This window comes from Corvus hawaiiensis, chromosome 14, assembly GCF_020740725.1.
Source record: "Corvus hawaiiensis isolate bCorHaw1 chromosome 14, bCorHaw1.pri.cur, whole genome shotgun sequence".
NCBI classification, from domain to species: domain Eukaryota; kingdom Metazoa; phylum Chordata; class Aves; order Passeriformes; family Corvidae; genus Corvus; species Corvus hawaiiensis.
Window position 1 is genome coordinate 21,873,265 of NC_063226.1, and position 22,251 is coordinate 21,895,515.

At 50.2% G+C, this 22,251-nt stretch overlaps 1 protein-coding gene across 6 annotated transcripts in view; it reads right to left on the bottom strand.

The window, feature by feature from the left end:
* ARHGEF9 (Cdc42 guanine nucleotide exchange factor 9) overlaps window positions 1–22,251 on the bottom strand; it is a 201,460-nt gene that overhangs the window by 171,473 nt on the left and 7,736 nt on the right. For all 6 annotated transcript variants that reach the window (XR_007206783.1, XM_048318851.1, XM_048318849.1 and 3 more), the window contains exon 2: window positions 4,795–7,517. Coding sequence is in view for 5 of the 6 variants with exons in the window: in XM_048318851.1 (XP_048174808.1) it covers window positions 4,795–7,449 (2,655 nt within the window). In the remaining variant the exon portion in view is untranslated. The remainder of the gene's footprint in view (window positions 1–4,794; window positions 7,518–22,251) is intronic.

Sequence of the window (22,251 nt, forward strand, 5' to 3'; positions counted from 1 at the left end):
AATTAAGGCTCCATCTCGCAGCACCAGGATCATATCCAGTGAGCCAGTGCACTTCCCTTGGCTGGAAAACAGCTGGGAGGAGGTAAAAGCCAAAGGAAAGCTTCCTTCCAGGGAAGTTTTGGACACACAATCCCTTTACCACAAGGCCAGCGATGCCCAAAGGTGCCCCTTCTCACCCCTACTCTGATGCCCTGGTGTAACTTTTGAGGCTGGGAATGAGACAAAGGAAAGGCACACCATGTGTTTAAAGAAAACGTGGAAATCTGAATTATCCGTGTGCTCCATGGCTGGTTATATATACATGCAAAGCCTATCAGCTTTGCAAACTCAACCTGCCTTTCCCTGACAATGTTAAAAATACATTTCCCAAAAAACCCTACCCCACTACAGACAGCACTAAATATAGGCTTTAATTCAAGATTTTCCTAGCACCTCCTGCTTATTATGAATACAAGAATCTGAGCAGCTTGCAGATAGGCTTTAGAGGTTTTGTCTCCTCTAAAAATAAAATGATTGTCAGACACAACCATATTAAAAGCCATAAATACCCAAAATCTTCATTCTGCAAGTAAATTGCACCTTGCTGCAGACAGGAATACAGCACACTTTTGGCAACAGCAGGATTTAGAAAGTAAAGTACTGTTCCTTGATTTGGAAGGACTATAAAGTCTTTTGTTACAGCAGGCTGAGACACAACGCAGGAGCTGAATAACCAGGAGATGAAGAAAGCTCTGAAGATCAACTCTCCCAGATACCATTTCCTGGTCAATGGCATTCAGCAGTGGGAGGGAAGGGATAAATCCACTCAGCAATCCCATCTCTGCAGCTGCTCCCACAACAGAACAATCTCAAGCTAAAGGTCGCTGTGAACTTGCTGGGCATCACCTGCGACTTCTCAGCAAGCACAGAAACGGGAAGTTGATGGATGTTCCTCTTGTGGAAAGGCACTTGGAGCTGCACTACAGCCAAAGCCCAAAGCTGTGGGAGGATCTGAGCGATGCCCCAGCTATCAGGCAGCAGATCTGCAAAGCCATCCCCTGGCATGTGCACACTCAGGCAAATCAGTAATCCTGCGCTTCCAGTCGGACCCACCGCGCAGGGAGAGGCTCCTTTTCCCACACACAGCAGCTACAGCACAGAATCCCAAAAACCTACTCATGCCCTGACAGCACCCATCCTGCCCCATATCCATGTGGGCCACTCGGAGCAGCACCACCCTGCACCAGGGACAGTTTGGATCCCGAGCCCAGCCCTCAGAGGAACAACCTCAGCTGCTCAGGAGAAACATCTGCAGTTTGAGCACACAGCCCCTTACAGAGCCCTGAAACCAAACAGAGCATCCCATCGGCCTGGCACCTCACCCTATGGGACACACAGCTTTTGCCAAGGCTGACAAACCCAGAGAAATCTCATTTTCACACTTCTGGCAATCCTAATTCCCCTGGAGAACAGCCTCACAAACCCAGCTGGGGTCTGTGCGCAGCCACATCAGCCAGAAGCAAGTTGCAGCCTGCAAACCCTTTGGAGATAAAATTCTGAACCCCAAGGAAAACGATTAGGCTTTCTGTTCCATAAAAAGAACTTCTTATTTCCCAACAAGCCAGCAGAGGGCACAGAAAGACTGCGGTGAGAGCCCTCTGCTCTGTCACTGCCAGGGTGACAGAGCCCAGAGGCTCCGAGATGCTCCCGGTCGTGGCCCTGGGACAAGCAGGGACCTCATCCCATGGCAGATCTCTCCGCCAGCAATAAACCTGAACCTTGTTTCTGGGTGCTAAAAACTCCAAACTGATACCTGAAATATGCATTCAGGTGCCTGTTTTGCACCCTTTCCTAGTGTCACTCCAAAGGAGGTATCAAATCACCCACAAGCCCTGTCTATGGATACATGAGGCGCTTTGGAAGCCCAATGGAAAGCTGGAATTGCAAATTACATGGTATCAAAGCTGCTTTCCATCTAAGCATCATCTCAAGCTACTGGAAGTGGTCAAAGACAACTCCTGGGGCTATGCCTGGCTTCTTGCAGCAGCAGTTTCCCTGTTGGGGTGCTGTGGTGTTTTTAGAGGTGGGATGAGGATAAATCACTTCAGTGGAGACGTGGAAAATGTAAATTCTGTCCAAAACCTGGTAAAACCTCCATGTCATCTTTTCCTCCATTTCTCGTATCGCTCAGAGTAAGGATGGCACTTTGATTCCAGAGCTGCTGCAGCATGAATGGAGTAATGCATTTCCCACTGACAACTGGTTTTAACCTTTACCGTTCTTCCAATTCTTCAAAACGTTTTATCTCCACTGTTTCCCAAGTCCCCAGACCACATGAGAATTTGGGATGGGGTCTGAAAGCAACTATCAGGGATGTGCTTGTCTACTTTTCTACAGCAGCTCTTATCAAATGCTGCTGCAATGCTATTTCCTTTAAAGCACCAGGATCAAACCCTACCCAGCTACTTGCCCATCGTATCTCTCAGCTCCTGCCCAGACATTACAATTTCAAAAGACAAGACCAGGAAGCAAAAAACAGGGGCATTAATTGCAAGAGATTACAGCTGAACAGATTTACTGACTGACAGAACTAATGTACAGATGCCCTAAATCCCACTCCAGCATCCCTTGTGCTACACCAGCCTCACTTTGTCACACCATCTCCCCACAGGAGCCCCTGTGGGAACAGGCACTTTAATGCTTTTTGTGGGACAATGTTTAAGTTGTTTGGGAAATGCTTTCTGCCCTACACTGCTCATACACTGTAAAACTGCTGGAGAACTTGCTCACAGCAGCTGGCCTGGCCAAGCCAGCCCGTCCTGGCAGCACCTTCTCCCTGCCTGTGGTTGGGCACTTCCCTTGAAATACAAATCCTACAGTGAACCAGAGCAGCCTGGACCGGAGGCAGCAGGGCCAACAACTGTCCTGAGGAACAGGTGCCAGCAAAGAGATGGATTGAGCCCTAAAACAATAAGAGGCTGGAGTTTGCTGCTACTGTCACGCTCAGGCTGCAGTTACTCCCCTTCCATGTTTATTTTTGGGAAAGTGTTTCCGAGTGCCGCTCCCTGATGGGAGATAGGCGAGCAAATCCCTGGGGTATCTCAGGTCATTTGTTACTGGAGCTGCTGGCAGACCATCCAGGGCTCTTCCTGTCCAGGAGATCCCTCCTTTAGCCTCCCTGTGCTCTGGCCTTGATGCCACCACCAGATCGCTGTGCATTTCCAAACCTGCAGCAGGAGTTCCTGGGGTGCTGGAGGCGTCCACAACCCAGCTGGGGCTGTCTGCCATCCCTCCCACCCTGCTGCTGCTCCTGCCCAGGAGGCAGCCAGCCCTCCCTGCGAGAGGAAGCCGCGGCAGCCCGGAGGTCGTGTGCTATCGCCACGCTCCACGGGAACTCGGGGGACGTTTCCTGCCCAGTTATCTCAAGCACCATATTTAAGTTTCTCTGTAATGTTTGTAAGCTGCAACAGCTGAGCTGGGGCTTAGGGCATCTCCTGTTCACACAGCTGAGCTGGGAAAGCGCTGGGATTGTGCCCTGAGAGCACTGGGATCAGACAGGAGCCCCTGCGCTCCTGGCGGGGATGTGGCTGCTCTGGGAGGAGAGTGCTGGTATTTCCCTCTGCTCCACTCCATCCTTTCGTGCCTCTCTCATCTTGCTCCCGCCCAGAATACTTTCAGCTTGGTCCCTGTGAAGGGATATCAAACCACAGCCTTCTCAAGTTCCTCCTAAAAATGTTTCTTCCAGCAACCCCAAGAAGTGACCAACCACTTCTGTGCTCTGGAGTGCCTGGGATTACACAGAGCACTTCAGTAATTCTTTGTACTACACAAAGCAGAGCAGAAAAACAAAACCAGGAATAACTAACAATGCTACTGCCTGTTTTAGCTGCGAGTCAGAAGTTCAGATTTTTTTCCCCCCAGCATTTCTAATCTGCTGCCAATTTTCAAACACTTCCCTTCTTGGCTCAGGAGCTACTGTGACCCCTTTTCCAACAGGGAACAGCGTCACCACCTCTGAATATCTCTTGTCTCTCCAAACCCAAAAGGAAAAGAGAAAGTTTCTTCAGAAATCAACCTGATTTTTCTACCTGGCACCTTGATAAAAGAAAAAGTCCTCATTCCAGCCTCAGCTAACCAGCAGGTACCCGAAAGAACCCTAAAGCTGGGCTTCACACTGGCGCCACAGGACTTCTGAGGTTTCCCAGCAATAAGCCGGACAAGACAGATTTGTAACACCCAGAACTTAGTCCAAAATGCAATGTCCACTGAAATGTTTTGAGGATTTTAAGGGCTTTGAAAGACTTGCTTGTACCAGACAGGAACGTCCTGCCATGATTGGAGCCACCAGCATTGCCCACCTCTCATTCGTCACCCACTCCATCACTCCTACACTACCCAGCAGTATTTTAGGTAAGAAAACACAGAGGCCAAAGTGCAATTGCTGAATTCTGTTTGCCCACAGAGCACCTAACTCTCAATTTGGCAAAACCCCTCTTCTTAGGAGCTTCTGCTTCAAATGAACTTAAATGCAGTGAGGAAAAAAACTGAAGGCAGTGTCTAGAAATACATAAACTGCTACTCCCTCTTCGAGAGACACTGATCCACACAAAGGGTCATAGGAGAAGCAGCTCTGGAAGTTAGTAAATAAGAGCTCAGACTGATGTAAAAGCTGTGTCTACTGCCACCACTCAAAGAACAACCTCCTTAACTGGAAATCCCAATGGGGGATGTAAAACAATGCTTCCAAGTGCAAACCAGCTTTGTAAGATGTACAACAGCGTGGTCTTACTGCAAACCTCACGAAGCTGCTCATACCTTTCCATTTTTGAGCCGTCCAGAGGAGACAATCCTCGAGACGTGCACTTGGAAGGGCCTGCACTCCGTGCTGCAGCTGAACTCTTCCACTCTGTCCATGACCTCCACAGAGTTTTGTTCCACAAATGAAGTGGTTCCCCGCTTTTTAATGCGGCCACCAGGCTGCTCCAAGCCCTGCCTTCTCACTGTGGAGCACTTTAAAAAAGTCACTACAGAAAAGTCAACGTCGGCAACTGCGGAACAGCTCATGTCCCCAGCATCCAGAATATTCTCAGGAACGTCGTGAGAAGGTGGCAGGTCCCTGCCCATGACCTGACTCTTCTCCAGAGTACTGACAGTGTCTTGGATCTCTTCAGTCAGAGCTGCCTGTGGAAGGTGGATCAGAGCCTCAGCTGCTGCAGAGAAGTCACCATTGGCAGCTGAGGAATGGTCCAAGTCCACAGTATCCAGCTTATTCACAGGATGATCAGGGGAAGGTGGCACATCCCTGCCCCCAGCCTGCGATGTCTCTGGAGTACTGCCTGAGTCCTGAATCCCCAGCTCACCTCCTGACAAGTCCTGCAAAGGCAGCTCAGGATTTCTCAAGTCCTGATTATCCAGTTCTGTCCTTGAAATTTCCTGAGCCACAACTGGAGATGGATCCATGTCTTTAGCAATCACTGGTGCACAAGCCACATCCTCAGTATCAAGTTTAGTCAGTGATGTCTGTGGAAGGTGGGTCTGAGCCTCAATCACTGCAGAAAAGGCACCATCAGCAGCTGGAGAACAGCCCAGATCTGCAGCACCCAAATTATTGACAAGATCAAGAGGAGGTGGCAGGTCCCTGCCCACGACCCTCTCCAGGGTACTGCCAGTGTCCTGAAACTCCAGCTCACCTCCAGACAAGTTTTGTAAAGGCAGCTCAGGATTTCTCAAGTCCTGATTATCCAGTTCTGTCTCTGAAAGCTCCTGAGCAACTGCTGGAGACAGATCCACATCTTTAGCAACCACCGGGGCACAAGCCACATGCTCAGTATCAAGTTTAGTTGGTGATGCCTGTGGGAGGTGGGTCTGAGCCCCAGTCACTGCAGAAAAGTCCCCACTGGCAGCTGGAGAACAGCCCAAGTCCCCAGTATCCAGACTATTCACAGGAAGATCATGAGAAGGTGGCAGGTCCCTGGCCACGATCTGGGGCTTCTCTGCAGTAGTGCCCAAGTCCTGAATCGGTTCGGCCGGAGTCGTCTGTGGAAGTTCAGCCAGATCCTCAGAGGGGTCTTTGCTATTCAGCTCAGTGAAAGAGCCATCTGCAAGCTCTGCCAGGTGGGACATGGCCGGTTCTGGCCCAAAGGGGGAAAGTGATGTTTCATTAAGTCTGTCATTCCCACCGTCCGGCCCAGAGGAACCAACGCCTTTTGCCCCTTCCGTGGTTTTGCAGTGCTGCATGGGCTCCTTCCCCGCTAAACTCTCCAAGCTCAGGTTCTCCCACGTGCCCGAATCCGGGGACTGCAGACAGGCTCCCACCGTGCAGAAGGCCTTTGCGCTCTCATTCTCGATAACCAAGCCCTCTTTGGGGGAGGCAACATCTTGCCTGCGGCCTCGGAAACTCCGCTGAGGCCTCTTCTCATCGGGGGAAAACGCCCTCGAGGAGCCTCGCAGCCGCCGAGCTGCCTCGGCCACGCTGGTCAGGAACCTCACAACACCCCCAAAGTGAGTGGCTTTGGCAGCACCGTTTGATTTTTTCCGCTGGCTGAGATTCTCCTCACATCTTGTATCAAAGTCAAAGTAAGAAGCGGAATGATCGGTTGTATTTTCTAGGTTCTGGAAATTGGTTTCAGCCCTTTGATCTGGGAGCTTTGAATTATCTTTGCCAGCTAATGAAATTCCTTTCAGATAGCTCCAGACATCAGAGCTCCTTCCTCTCCTGCTCTCCTGTGGGAGCACAGCACACCTCTTTTGATTGTCCCCTTCTGTAATTGCAGGACTCTTAATGTGTTCAAAATTCAAAGAGTCACTCTTCCTGGCCAGTATTCTGTGGCAGTTACCATCATTATCCTCCCCGTGTAATCTGCCACTGATATCCCTGAGACATTTGCTTTCAGTGGTATCGAGTTCAGGAATGCTGATGTTCAGCTCTATGTCCTCAAAAGAAGAGTCCAAGTCCTCAATGTACCCCGCGTACGAGTGGCGGGAGGGCCTCCGGCCATCGCCCAGCTTCTTGACCCTGTAGAGAGCTCTCTGCCCACTGGAATGAAGGTCCTCCTCAGGGTCACACACGTCCTGCACTCTGGACGCTCTCAAATCCACGTTCTTGGGCGTCTTGGAGGATCTTCCCTTTTTTGACGACCGTACCCTGTCCATGAAGGATGGCTTTTTTAACTCTGAGGCCTCAGCCGTAACTCCCAGCAGGATCATGGACTGGGGTCTGTCTTTATTCGTAGAGAGTCCTTTCCTTCGCCTGACGAAATTCCAGATCCGGTTGCCCTTGGTTGTCTTCTTATATCTGTGTGTCTCCTCCTGCTCGCTCGGGATTGCGTCGCCGGAGGCGCAGTGCTCAGCACCACAGGCCTCCAAGGCGTCCGTGCTCCCTTCCTCCATGTTTGCTTGGAAAACCCTGTTGGCAAATCCATTGGGAATGGTCACAGAAGCAGTACGCTGGCGGCCCTCTAGAACTTCCATCGCCCCGGCTCACAGGCTGGTACCAGGAGTCACGGATGCATGGTCCTCAGATTGCCTTCTTCACAAGACTTTAAGGAAAAAGAACAAAGGAATGCAATTAGGAGCAGAAAGCTTTTAGAAGACACATTTCTTAAAGCATCACAAGTCAAATCTTATCCCAGTGGCTGTGGTGGTTTTCCCCATTGATTCCAGGGAGGCTGAAATTTTGCTTCCAAACCATATAAATTTTAAAGCTACTTAAATCTGATTTGAACGACTGAACATTTAGTGACCACAAATCAACTCCCTGCACTAATAAAGTTACTACAAAGTATGCTCAGAATCCCATGAATCGCTTCTTCGTTTTCCAAGTCACAGAGACTCTAAATGCATCAGAGTTCATGGCAGAGAGGGAGAGAGGAAATTCCAGTGAGTGTCCTGCACATGCCACTGTCATCTCCACCATCCCCATCTGCCAGGAACCCCACCACTCTCTCAATAATTCGGTCTCTCCAGGCAGGCATTCAAAGAAAAGTCAGGATGAGCCTTTTCCTGGAAGCAATGCAATTCTGAAGTACTATAACATCAGAAAACTCATGGAATACCCAAGCCAGGTTTTTCCTACTGTAGCGATGGCACCAGCACAGGAATCCCTCCTGGAACTGGTCTGCTCAATGAAAGCTGCTTGGCCACCACTCAACGCTACACAAAACACATTCCCCTCAAGTGAGTTCCAATAAACAGGATTAAAAATACAATTCCCCCATACAGAGCAGCAGTGGAAACCATTCTGAACCACCTGTGGGAATACAGCTGAACTCCTGCTCAGATCCTGAAGCTTCCCTTCCACTGGAATACATCTGCCCTATCTCGGTATCACAGCCTCCTGGGGCTGGATCTGCTGGTCCTGGCTTTGCTGTCCACAAAGCAGAATTACATGCCAGGCACTCCACAGGGTTGAATTCCCTCCATTTCTAATCCTACTCTTAAGAGGAAGAAGGAAGGAATAGAGAGCCCCCAAGACACGGGTCTCACAATGCAGAAACCCTCCACTTTCCCCTGAGCAACACGAGAGCCACACCAGCACTGAGAACAGTCCCCACATCTACTGAAAACATTTCAGCTTGCTTTTTCTGTTGAAACTAAGGTTATTCATGCAGCAGCTGCTGCCCTGGGCATCTCGTGACCCTCGCACTCAGTCAAATAAGTCTGTTTCTACCTTGCCACCACATCTGTCTTCAACAAGGGATAACCCGTGAGACCCCACAGATGGCAGAGGCACCATGGAAGCAGAGCCTAGCCAACAGAAACAACCAGCATCCCACTTTTTTACGGACAAGTCATCTGGCTTTCCGTGAGCCCCGCCACAGGGCTGTGCCAAGCTTAGGGTAGCAGAAATGAATGTTTGCTGCTGTGGTGGGCTGCCAGATGTCCACCCTCTGTGCTGCCCAACCGAGGCAAAGCAGGAAATCAGATGAAAAAGCTGATGGGCTGCTATGGAAGTACGGTGATCCCATTCCAATCACTGTCTATCTGATTTATTGCCAACTGATTTGGATAACGAGAAATAAAGATAAAACTGACACAATGTCTTACCCCCACGCACCGTGGCTCAACTTCCCGTCTTCTGAGGGATCTACCTCCCACCAAGGGCTGCAGAAGGATTGGGAACTGGGAGAGATATGGTTGGGACACAATAGTTGTCCTTCCTTCTCGTAGGTGTCCCATGCTCCCGTGGGGCTTCCACAGGCCGTGGTTCCTGTCAGGAGAACCTGCTCCTGCGTGGGGCCTCCACTGGTCACAATTCTTGCCAGGAATCACCTCCACAGTTCCTGCCAGAAACATCCCCCTGCTCCTGTGAGGAGCCTCCAGAGGTCCCATTCCATCAGGAGAACCTCCTCCTGTGTGGGGTCTGCACGGGCCACAACTCCTGCTAGGGAGCATCCCCCTGTTCCAGCACCTCCTCCTTGCCATCTTCACCAACCCTAGTGCTCACAGTGCTGTTCCTCACCATTTTTTATCCCCCCATCCCTCTTCTTGGCCATTTTTGCCCTTTATTAACCACGTGAGGTGCTGCCAGAGTTGCTGCCGGCTCCACTCACGGCTGTGATGGAGCTGCTGGTGGCACCGGCTGTACCCAACACACCCCACAGTGACACAGCCTAAACGTGCCCTGCCAAAGAGAGCCCAGAGTCACACATCCTGATGGAATACAGCCAAATACACCCCACAATTACACATCCTGATGGAATACAGCCAAATACACCCCACAATTACACATCCTGATGGAATACAGCCAAATACACCCCACAGCTACATGGCCTCACTGGATACAGCCAAATACACCTGCACAGTTACACAGCCTCACTGTGAACTGCCAAGTACAACCCACAGCTGCACAACCTAAATGTACCCTACCAAATACACCCCACAGTTACACATCCTAAATGTGCACTGCCAAATACACCCCACAGTTACACATCCTAAATGTGCACTGCCAAATACACCCCCCAGTTATAGATCCTAAATGTACCCTACCAAATACACTCCCCAGTTACACATCCTGATAGTACAGAGCCAAATACACCCCACAATTACACATCCTAAATGCACACTGCCAAGTACACCCCATAGTTACACACCCTGAAGGAGTACAGCCAGATACACCCCCCAGTTATAGATCCTAAATGTTCCCTACCAAATACACCCCACAGTTATATATCCTAAATACACACTGCCAAATACACCCCACAATTACACATCCTCATAGTATAGAGTCAAATACACCCCACAGTTACACATCCTGAAGGAATACAGCCAAATACACCCCCAGTTATATATCCTAAATACACACTGCCAAATACACCCCCCAGTTACACACCCTGATGGTACAGAGCCCAAATACACCCCACAGCTGCACAGCATCCCTGGATACAGCCAAACATGCCCTACAATTACACATCTTAAATGCCCACTGCCAAATACACCCCACAGTCACCCAGCCCAGCCACACCCCACGCAGGCACACAGCTCAGTGGGTACCTGCAGTTACACCCCAGAGTTACCCAGCCCCAGTACAGTGATGATGCTCCCTCCACACGCTCTGCTTTAGCCATCTCTTTATTCAGCCTCTTGTACTCGCCACCATGGAGGTTTTAACAGAGAACCTCCTTCCCCAGGCCCTTTTGGGACCTCAGCACCACCTGCCTCCATTTAAACCCTGCAGCAGAAATTCACGCAGGAGCTGTGCTGTCCTGGGTCCCTGCAGAGACCACAGAAGCTTTTGTTCCCAAAAAACCAAGGGCTGAGCAGGACAGTTCCTCCATCTGGTGCCTGAGGAGGAGACCAGCTCCTCATTTCTCAGGCTGTCGCTTTGGGATGTGAGTTATTCCCAAACATTCCTGCTGCAACTTAAAGACTACCACATTGGAATGGGTTGGAAGGAGTGGGGGGAAAAAAAAAGAAGAGCGTTCAAGTCGTGCAGCCAACTGGCAGCAAAAGACAGAAATCACGAACAGTCCCTTTTTTTGTTTGTTTTCTCTTTCCATTTTATGTTTTATTGTTTTTGGCTGGGTGGATCCTGCATGAGGAAAGAAGATTCAAAGGGAAGAGGCTTGCCTGTGAAGTCTTTGGAGGGATGCTAGCAAAGAAGAGACAGGCTGTTCCTCATGTGTCAGGCAAAAGAGAGCCCATAACAAGGGACAAATCCTGCACAGCCCTCCCCAGAGAAGCAATAGAATCCAGAATCACAGGGCACACGGGTGGCTTTAAAATTAAATGGGGGAGGTAATTATTTTTTTTTTTAAGCAGCTTTAAACCAGATGTAAATTAGAGCTGCCACCATGAAGCCAGACCCGAGCACTCTAAGCAGAGAGGAGACCCATTCTGTGACCAGTGCTTGATGCCTCCTCTCCATCTTCCCTTCCACCACAGCCTCACCTGAACCTCTTCTCATCTTCAAAACCACCTTGTTGGTGTTTGAATTCCCCCCAGTCACACCTGCAGGACTGCACTCACTGAAACCACAGGCTGACCTTGGCAGGAGCCAATTCTCAGCACTTTCCATGGGCAATCTCCTTCTGCTGAGCTGCCCTACACAAGTTAGCCACAAGCAGAGCAAACCCAGGGTGTTAAACCAGGTTAAACCACAACATCAGGTCCAAAGGCAGCAGGGTAGCAAGACCTGCTAGAAAGGAAGCATCAATTAGGAAAGGTCTGATCCAGGCTGAGTTTTCTCAAGAGACCCCAATGACAGCAAGAAACTGCTCATTTAACATCTTCCTCTGTACCCACAGTCCAGCACTGCCCCAAGCCAGCTCCAGCCCTGGGACTGGCACTGCCTCACCCAGAGCAAAGCCTCCCACCACCGGGGCAAATTCCAGCCAGCTCCCCTCAGTCTTCCCTGAGCAGGAGCCAAAATCTGCTACGCCCCAGTGCCCGATGGAGCCGCTGAACACAGCGTCCGCCGCTGTGCAAACACCTGCAGCAGCTGCCTGGGGGAAACCTGTGCTTTCCATCAGCCAAGCAGGGCAAAGGTGGCTTTACCAACCAAACCACATGGCCTTGGGGGCATTAAGGCCCATGATGACAGAATAAAAATTGAGTATGGAGGAGAACAGCCCTGAGAGTATCTGATGAACCCTTACTCACCTTTCTGGGGTGCAGGAGAAAGAGGTTTTGAAGAAACGCTTCAAGAACAGCTATTAGCCAGAAAACTACACCACTTATCAACCACATGTTTATTTTTCCCCTCCTTGAGCTGCAGTTGCAGATGTCAAGTCGTAGCAAGTTACCACCCAGCAGCTGAGCTGAGCTACCATCACTTAAAGCAGGGCTTTAACCACAGAAAACACGAGGTAACACAATCACCTTCCACCTCTTCCACTCCCCTCAGATTACCTGAGCCCTAGAAGCCCTTACAGACTACCTGAAGCCTTTCAGCCAGGTTTGGAGACCAAAGGCTTGTGTGTTTGCTCTCCAAAACACACAGAATCTCAGCTGGAGGGGAAGATGGCTTTATAAAACTCCAACTATCAACCAAACACTGCCAACAGCTCCAGTGTACAGGGGCTGTGTGGGTCCCTACCTCGCCCTGCTCTTCCCATCACAAAAGCAGCAGCCCTTCATTCTGAAAATTCACTTTCCTTTTCCAGGTCACTGAGGGGGACAAATAAGCTGAGAGTAATAAAATCCCCAGCCAAGGGCAGGGGGTGTGTTATACAAACATCTGTATCTACAGCCATGACTCCCCCTCCAAATTCTTTCCGTATTTTTTCAGTTATCCCAATCTCTAAGAAAGAAATAGGCACTCTGCATCTCACTCGTGATTGCACAACATTCCCTTGGCAACGGGCTCTGCCTGCACGATACAGGTGGGAGTAACAGCAATTTTGCTCCTTTTCAGTGTGATTTAGCAGACAGCCAGCAGAAATAACAGCACGGGCCCAGGGAACACCCACTGAAGTTGACAGTTCTCATAGATGTAAAGGACACTGAATGAGGCCCAAGCAATCAGGGCTGACACAAGCCACCGCTCCAGGAGTGACATTTCCATGGGCAATCTCCTTCTGCTGAGCTGCCCTACACAAGTTAGCCACAAGCAGAGCAAACCCAGGGTGTTAAACCAGGTTAAACCACAACATCAGGTCCAAAGGCAGCAGGGTAGCAAGACCTGCTAGAAAGGAAGCATCAATTAGGAAAGGTCTGATCCAGGCTGAGTTTTCTCAAGAGACCCCAATGACAGCAAGAAACTGCTCGTTTAACACCACACAGTTCAGGCTGTTTGCCAGGCAGGCACCACACAATCCCTGAAATCTTCTTCAGATCACTGCAGGTTTTGGGCAACAAGCACAAGTACCTTTTTTTAAAAAACATTTAGTGCTCTAAAGCACTAGGAGGGCACTGGCAGAGGTTGTCCCATCCCTGGAACTGTCCAAGACCAGATTGGACAGGGTTTGGAGCAACTTGGGAGAGTGGAAGGTGTCCCTGCTCATGGCAGAGGGTGGAACAAGATGATTTCAAAGATTCTTTCCAACCCAAACCATTCTGTGATTCCAGGATCCCTTGGTGTTGTGGGATTCTGGAAAATGCGTATTCCAGGTTTCAGGCAAATTGTAAATCCCTTCTATCAAGTGACCCCAAAGAACTATTTTGACTGGGGCCCTGGGAAACAACAAACCTTTGAAGGCAACGAAGAGGAAATTGGTGGTGGGGTTGCCCTTGGGGCAGCCTAGACAGCATCACATGCCAGAAACGTGCTCCCCACCACAGAGCCGCTGGCTCAAAGCACCTGGAGAGAGCCAAGGTCATCCTGGAAAGTTTTGGAGCCAGAGGTAGAGAGAGTCTGAGGCTCACTACAGCCTGACAAGCAAAGGAGAAGCTGGAGGGTTCAATCAATGTCACAAAGTCGGTACAAAAGCCCAGCTCCTCTTGGCACCGTGACAACCTGTGCTGTGCTGGACGTTCCAAGGACAGGATCTGCACTCCCTGTGGAGCAGCGACTCCAGACACCCCTCCAAGGCTCTCCATCCCCCTTCTCTCACTTCTCAGCAGAGCTACATTTGCTTCCAAACCCACTGTCCCCCCCAGCATCACACGGCTGGAGCGAAAGGCCCGGGGCTGGCGCAGCCCAGGCGCCGACAGCCTCGCCAGGCGCTGCCGGAGCTGGAATGCACCGAGGGCCCCCGGGGACACGATCTTCCACTCGGCTCTTCCTCTGCAGGATCCAAAATAACAAACAAGAAGGAGCCTTTGGCCATTGTTTTTCGGGGAAGGGGGGTGACGGGGAGAGGGCACGCGGCGCAGCCTGCCAGAAGGCATGGCTGAGCTAAGGAAGTCCTGCCTGGGCTTCGCTGTATCCGCTCCTCTCCAGGAGGGGCGGGGGGAGGCAGGAAGGAGAGAAAATAGAGAACAAATGATCATATAACCCTTGAGAGAAACCTGTCTGCTCTCGGAGAGCGTATTTAGCCCAAGCATGCAGCGCCTCTTGCTATACAAAAGAAAAAGAGGAAAGAAAACCCCGCCAGTTCTTCCGTTACCATGTTCTACCACTGAAAAAAATTGGGAGGAAACAGATGTTAAGCTCTCCAGCGTCAGGAAATTATCATTTTCATGGGGGTACAGTTACTTCAGTGTATTTAGGTCAAACAAATAGGGAGAGAATTGTGACTTCTCCCCCTTTCTGTTTATGTCTCGGCAGACATTTCAGCCTCTCTGACCAAGGGCAGAGCCGTGCTTGCTCACAGAGCACACCCTGAGGATGCAGCCTGATGATCAATCCCTGCCCACCTGGCAGAGCCCTGCCAGCAGATCCCCACCCCACAAACCGCTGCAGCCCCTACAAAAATCCAGCATCCTCTGTTTGTGGGTCAAGGAGGACGGTTTGCCGCTGGGCCCCGGCCAGGCATGGCAGCACTGCAGCGTGATTGTTCATTTATTTCAATAGAGGTGGAAGGAGAAACCTGGGTGAAACATCTGCAAAATGGATCTCCAAGCCATCAGCAAGCGCAGTTGCGACTTTCCGGCGCTGGGCTCCCCAAGGAGCGCGGGGCCGGTGCCCATAGGAAGCAACCATAGAATTGAACCAGCATTTTACATGCTCTGCAAAATCCCTTCCACAGGAAGCTAAACCCCTTCATTAGGAGCAGGAGGCAGACAGGGGAGCAGTCTGAATCCCTTCCCAGTCAGGAGTGGACAGACATTATCAAAACACTGAGTTTTAGAATCACAAAATCATTAAGGTTGGATAAGACCTCCAAGATCGATTCCAACCATCAACCCAGCACCACTAAACCATGTCCCCAAGTGTTACATCCACACACTTCTTTAATATTTCCAGGGATGGTGACACCACTTGCCAGTGGCAGAAGGGACCCTGCAGCAATGGTCTCCTCCATCACCGAGGGCAGACTCCCAGACAAGCTAACCCCAGGCAAACACGCTGTGTTCCCCGTGGCAGCAGCACCTGCCCCGCACGGTTTGCACTGGTTTAAGCCAAAGCTTTTACAGTCCTGGATCTGCATTTGTGTTCCTGCTAATTCAATCTTCAGCGGGCAGACGGATGGATGCACAGACTGATAGCTCCAGCCCTGTATTTATAAGGACGGAACTCAAAACTTCAGGCTGAGTAAATCAGTTCACTCATGTATAATTTAAACATTACTTCCTTCCCATTTCAGGGAGCTTTAGAGTTTGTGCGGTGGCTAAACACAATGAAATTAGAGCAGGAGACTCATTTTGCCCACGGCCAAGGGAGAGAGAGAGAGAGTTGCTCCACTGCATCTGTCAGACAAATTGGGCTGGTGCCAGTGCTGCCAGGCAGGGACCAGCTCCCTGCAAACACCACAGCTCCACTCTGGGGCTTGGTGGGAGACGGGCAGGCACTGCAGGGGGGTGCCAGGCAGCTGAACAGGGCACCAGTCCTGGGCTCTGCAGCACATGGAGCACTAAAACCTTACAGCAAGCCAGGAACAGCTTTATGCGCACTGGGAAGAAGAGAGAGCCAAACCCAATTCCTTGCGCAAAGCTGAGCAGGAGAAACTCAAGGAAAAAGCACAGAGGCATAAAAGCTCTGGAATACAGCTGGAATGAAACAACGAACACAGATCAGTTCTTGCTGAAGGTGGATTTCAGACCAAGCCTCTCACGTTGCCTACAGCACTCTGGCACTGTACCTGTGTTAAATGTTCCTCCAGACTCACACTGCTGACCCAGGAACTGCAGCCACAGACTCACCCTCCACCCACTGAACTGTGGCAGTATCAGCCCTTGCACACTCCTCCACATTTCCCCTTTTTCACAATTCTAAATTTTCCTGCTCAACAGAAAATAAAACTGAAGTTAGGCCTGAAGAGATCCAGAAGGATCCTGCTGGTATTGGCATCCAGGATGGACAGGGACCCCCAGGAAAAGGAGGGAGCCTGAAGAAGGAGTCATGTGCCAGCACAAGGTTGTTTGGATGCACAGTAGCTCTTTCCCCAACCTCCCCAGCTATTTGGCACCAACTGTCACCATTCTAATACAGAAATATCTGCCATTACATGTAGATTATTTAAGCTGTTCAGTAGTCAGTTGAAAGAAGTTAATTATATGTAAGAACATTTAATTACTATCCAGTAGCAGCTATAGGTACTTTAATACCACAGTGATGAGCCAAACCACAACAGAACAGACAGATTCAGGGGTCTACACCCACCCACACCCCATTAATGTCAGCTGAACAATATTGAACCACTGGCTGCCATCCTTTGGAAGCAACAACTTTGTGGTGCTTGTGACATTACTCTGCATTCCCAATCAGTCTGTTTAGTAGAGATGCCTCAGGAACTTCACAGCTGTGACATTTCTTAAAAATCCTTGCCTTCTCCACAAGTCCCTCAGCAAGAAATCATGGCTGCCCACGGCCTGAACATCAGAGCAGAAATCAGTAGCCAGCATTTAATTGTTTATATCTTAAGACAAAGATAGTGTCTAAATAATTGTCTATTGTATCCCAGAGACAGTACAGGAAAGCTCTTCCCCTCGCCAGGAGCCCACAGGTCACACATGCTTCTGCCATAACATTTGCTATAAATAATCCTCGCTGAGCCAAGCTCTGGGCTAGGTACAGCCCAAGACTGTGCTCCTATCGGTTTCAGCCATTAGCCCTCCCCAGAGAGTGCATATCCTACCCTATTGTTCCTGCTCAAATGTTTGAAAGAATTATTTTTTCCTTGCTTCTTTTGTTTGGGGAGTTTATTTATATTTCCTCTTTGACATGGAATTACTACTAGATAAAAAAGGAGTGCCACCTTACATGGCAGCTCGCCGATGCCAGCGTTGAGATGAGGAGAGGAGGGTCAGGTTTGTAGGATATTGCCACAGTTACAGACCTCCCAATCTGGGATTCTGTGCTAATGTATGTTCAGCACATTCAGATCAGGATTAGAAACAAAGAGCTGGGTGCCAACGCCAACCCCAGATTCACATGCAGAGACTCGGAGCACACGCAGCAACCCGTTCTGCTCAAACATTTCCAAGGATTATTTCAGCAGGTTACTCAGCAACTCCCTCACATGGCCCTGGTGATGTCAAAGGACACCTTACATCTCACTTCTAGCCCTATTTCTATCTCCAAACAGATCCCAAGTGACCTGTTCCTCTCAGGCAGCTGCATGGGTGGAATTTCCCACATTCTCTTTTCCCTTTTTGCTCAGAGCAGTTGGACACGACCACAGGAGCACAGGACTGGACAGGGGCTGGTTGGCTCTCAACTCCCCAGGCACCACATTATGGAAAACCCAATCATCAAGCACAGCCTTCTGAGTACAAGGTGAGGTGTTTCCCCACCCTGCTTTGAAACTGGTGACATGTCTCACTTCAGAGCCCCAGGTATCAGGTGTACAAATGTCTTTGCCCTCAGCAGCAAACAACTCCTTGAGGAGTCTTCTGCACTGCTTTTCAGTAAAACCAACCCAGTTTGTGGGTGTTTGGAGGTTTGATGTCCCAAACAGGCCAATGACACCTGCCGGGCCTCTGTCCATCGCAGCATTCCAGGGTATCCAGCTCAGGAAGGTTGGTGGCCTTGCACTGAATTGCCTTTAGGCACATGAAAAAACTAATCTGGTGTTTCTAGAAAATCACAGTGACTGCCATGTGCCTTGCCTGCTCTCAGGCTGGGGCTTTTCACCCCAGAAAGGCACTTTTAGGGGTCACACAGAATTTTTAGGGGTTTGACACCTGCCTGCACGTCACTTTTCCCTCACAAGGTTGGTGTAGAATCCTCAGGAATCACAAGGTGCCTCCTAGACAGAAAGACACATTTCTGCTGCCTTCCCCCTCAACAGCAACAACCAAAAATCACCCCTATCTGCATCCAGAGGCACTGCACACCAACCAGCAGCACACGCTGAGCCCAGGCTGGCACACAGCGATGCTCTGCAGGACCTACAGGTGGGTGGGTGGGTGGGTGATGTCTGGAGCTCAAACTTGGTGGGAATGTTGCCCTTGATGAGTTATCCTGCATTTGTACAGCCCAGCCTGGTCCTCATCTCCTAACCCAAGACTTCAAATCCACAGTTTACCAACGCCAGCCCACCAGGACGATCCCACACGGACACTAAACCAACCACGCCGAGGTGAAGGGACACCGGGAGCACAGCCCCTGTCTGGCCATGCACCGTGTCCCCAGCGTGGCTTTGCCCTGCAAAAGGGGCTGTCAGCTCCCATTGCTCATGCTCCAGGGCCTGCTCGAGCCGGCCACACTCCGCTGGGCCACGCAGGGAACCAACATCACATCCAATTAGCATCACCGCTGATGAGCTTTTCATCTCCTGCCTCTGCCCCTGCCACGCTCCCCAGCCACAGGGATGGGGCTGTGCAGGCACAGGTGGCCACACAGCCATGTCTCCTCTGCCTGCCCACCCTGCTCTCCCCAAGCATGCTCACCCCTTTTTTTCAGGATTCAAAGCTCAGCAGAGCAGGAGCAACTAAAGGTTCCCTTTGTCCCTATTTATGGAACAAAACCTGAATCTTCTTTACAAGGAGTTGGGATTGTGTTCTGAGTATGAGGCACCTTTCTATTTCACCCTTTTCTATATTCTGTATATTCTAGTCTCTCCTTTTCAACAGCAAGTGAATTTATTGCCATGTGTAGCAAAGGTCTATACAAAAGCCACAAGCAGGGGAGGAGAAGATCAGTCACCCTGAAAGTGCCCATCCTTTCCAAGGTGCAGGTCCAAGGATGAGCCCGGCACACCTGCTACTTCAGCCAGGCTTTAAAACACAAACAGTTTGGGAAACATGTGCAGGCAATATCTAGTTTCTGCAGGAAATTGCACGGCGTGGATATCCAAACATTGCTATCAGGCAAAAAACAACAACATCTTGATTTGCCAGCTCATGTCACACAAACCTAAATTCTTTATAGGTGACAGTGTTCAGCTAAGGCTGAGCAGCAGCAATACCCTTCCACAGCTCTGGAAAGCCCTGGAGCTCCACAGCAGCCAGGCATGAGGCTGCAAATCCTTGGAAAAGACAAGGACACGAGTTCTGCAAGGATGTGCAGCCTGTGGAGGGTGCAGCGAGCCAGGGCACCCCAGCTCATGTTTCCTCAGTGCTGGGGTTCAAACCCTGCTCAGCAGGTGCAGGAGCTGCAGGAACTCCCACGCAGGCTCCACCTGCCTGCACAGGCAGGGCAGCAGCAGCCCCAGCTCCCAGGAGCTCCCCAGCACTGCCAGCATCCACAAAACCTGCTGACCTCTCCACATGTCCCTCCAGAGCTGTGCCTTTCACTTGGCTGGAGCACCAAGGCAAAACCCCCTCGGCTTCCAGACCATGCGCTGGGTCTTTGCTACGTGCTGACACATTTCCTTCCTGTAGTGAAATGACCTCCCATCCACAGGCTACAGCACTGCCTGGAAATCAGAATCTTGAAGGAGTCAATCCTTCCTGCCCATCCCCCTTGAGAAGCATCAGAAGTGCATTCTGAGCTGTGGTCATACCCAACCCTTTGGCACACGGGCTGCAAAGCGCCTCAGGACATCGGGATGAAGGCAGCAAATATTCTGACAGGTTACTGGTCCCAGTGACAGCACCTTCCCACAACCACTGTGATTCACCACTCACGTCAGCAGTGTGGAAAAAGTGACCCCTTCTTCCTTCAAAGGAAACAACAGACATGCTCAAAAAACAAAATTAATTAAAGAATATGGGCTTGTCCAGCAGAAAACCTGAGCAAAACTCAATTCCCACAGAACCAGAAGGATCTTCCATTGACTTTAATCCCTCTTTTTCTTATCTGTCCTTAATTCACTCACTCTCTTCCCCACAGGAGCAGGCAAACGAGTGCCAGCCCAGCAGTGGCACTTGCAGAGCAGCTGCTATTTCACAACTACCTGCAGCAAGAAAATCAAGAAACCTGACAGAGCGTGCCAAGGATGATCTCCCTGAAGGACACAGCAATCGGGAAGGGCTGGCACAGGGGCAGGTGGGTGCTTCAGTCCTGCCTGTGGACACAGAAACACAGGTCAGGCAGTGACCCTCTGCCCACAGCCCCCAGTGGGTGACAGAACAGGTCCAGGAGGGCAGGAATGGGGCAGGAATAAAGCACCCAATGAAAATCAATGAAACCCACAGAAATCTTTGTGATCCTCACATCCAAGGCATCGCCCTTGTTTCATTTGTTTCCAGGCCTGGCAGAAGCTTGTGCTGCACTTCCCTCCCAAGCTGCCCCTCCCCTGGCTCCCAGTGCAGCAGGGTGTACGAGCAGAAAAGGCACAAAGGAAGAGATAAGTTAATTAAGCATCTCCTCTGGGAGCTGGGTTATACAGTGATTTTGAGGACTGTCCCATGCAGGGCCAGGAGTTGGACTTGTGGGTCCTTTCCAACTCAGGAACCCAAGGTGTTGACCCATCTCTCTCTGTAGCAGTGCAGCTCCACAGCCTCCAGACCAAATCTATCTGATTTATCCAGCTTAAAACGTGGTCTCCCCACACCTCCACAGTCCAAAATCACAACTGCAGCCATGTGAGGCTGGAGCCCAGCTCTCTACCATCAGCAAAAGAGCAGATGAACAGCAGGCTCTGAAGGGTACTTGGCTGGGCTCTGCAGAAGATCCCATCCCAGACTGTTGCTTCTCCAGAAACCCTCCTGCACACTCAGAAAATGCTCCCAGACACCCCTCACCCAGCTCCCTCCCAGGGGAGAGAGCTGTGCCCTTACCACCAAAGTCAGATTTCCCACTGAAATGCTCCAGCACGTATTTAGGTGTCTAAACTAAACTCAAATTAGGGATCTCATTATTCATCCTTGCCATGTGTTATCCTCATGCTGCAGAGGGGATAGAAAGAATGAGGAAGGTCCTCCAACACCACCTAAATCCATGGTTCCTTCCTGCTTCCAGCCAAAGTTGCACCTCATTTTGTGTGTTTGAGGGAAGACAGGCAATGCTTTGGATCTTCTGCCTCAAGGAGCATCCAACAATCAATCCATGTTCCATGGATTTGTCCTGCAAAGCTCTTCCCAAAAAAAATTCTTCTTTAAGTTAAGTCTGTCTTATTAAACACACTTCCACTGTAGCTGTAAATAGAAGCGAGACTTTCCAGGAATCAAAGCAAGGTGTCCGAAAAGATTACAGAGTAATTATCACTCACAACATTCCAGCCTGAAATCACAGGAAGAGACTCCCCCTATATCCTAAAGGCCATTTTCATGGCATTGTCCTCATCCTTTAAGGGTGCAAAACCCACTGATCACAGAGGAGCTTTAAGGAGTACGAACAAGCCAGCCTGGATCACGTAACTTCCACATAACCTGCTGCTTCCCTCCTGCACTCTGGACAAGGGCAAACCCTTCAGAGGAAAGAGGTAAGAACTTCATTCAGGAGCAATTATGGAGTATTCTGTGTCTTGGAGAAAACCGTTTCTAGTTGTGTCAAACATGGGCTTAAATGTCATTTATTTACTCCCATTTTATACAAATATTCCTACCAACTCATTATCTTCACAAAAGTTTATTTAAATGCTTGGCTTTATTTATTATGGCAAGAAGTCACAGGGCCCAATTCTAGACCAGAGAGGGGCCACAGAGGACTTCCTAGGAAGGAATTCCTTGGAGAATTACAGGCACTGCTGCTGCAGGCCACAGTGAGAAAACATCAACCACTGACGAGTCAGAAACAAAGATTTGGCTCTTGCTGCAGCAGATCCCTACTCACAAACACCAACTCATCTACACAGCTCCCAGCATCACACCTGGCCAAAGGTCCCTGTGGACAGCCCAGCTGAGGAATTCAGCTCCCTCCCTCCTGGCAGAACCCTCCTGGCTCAAATGTTTGCATTTACAAGG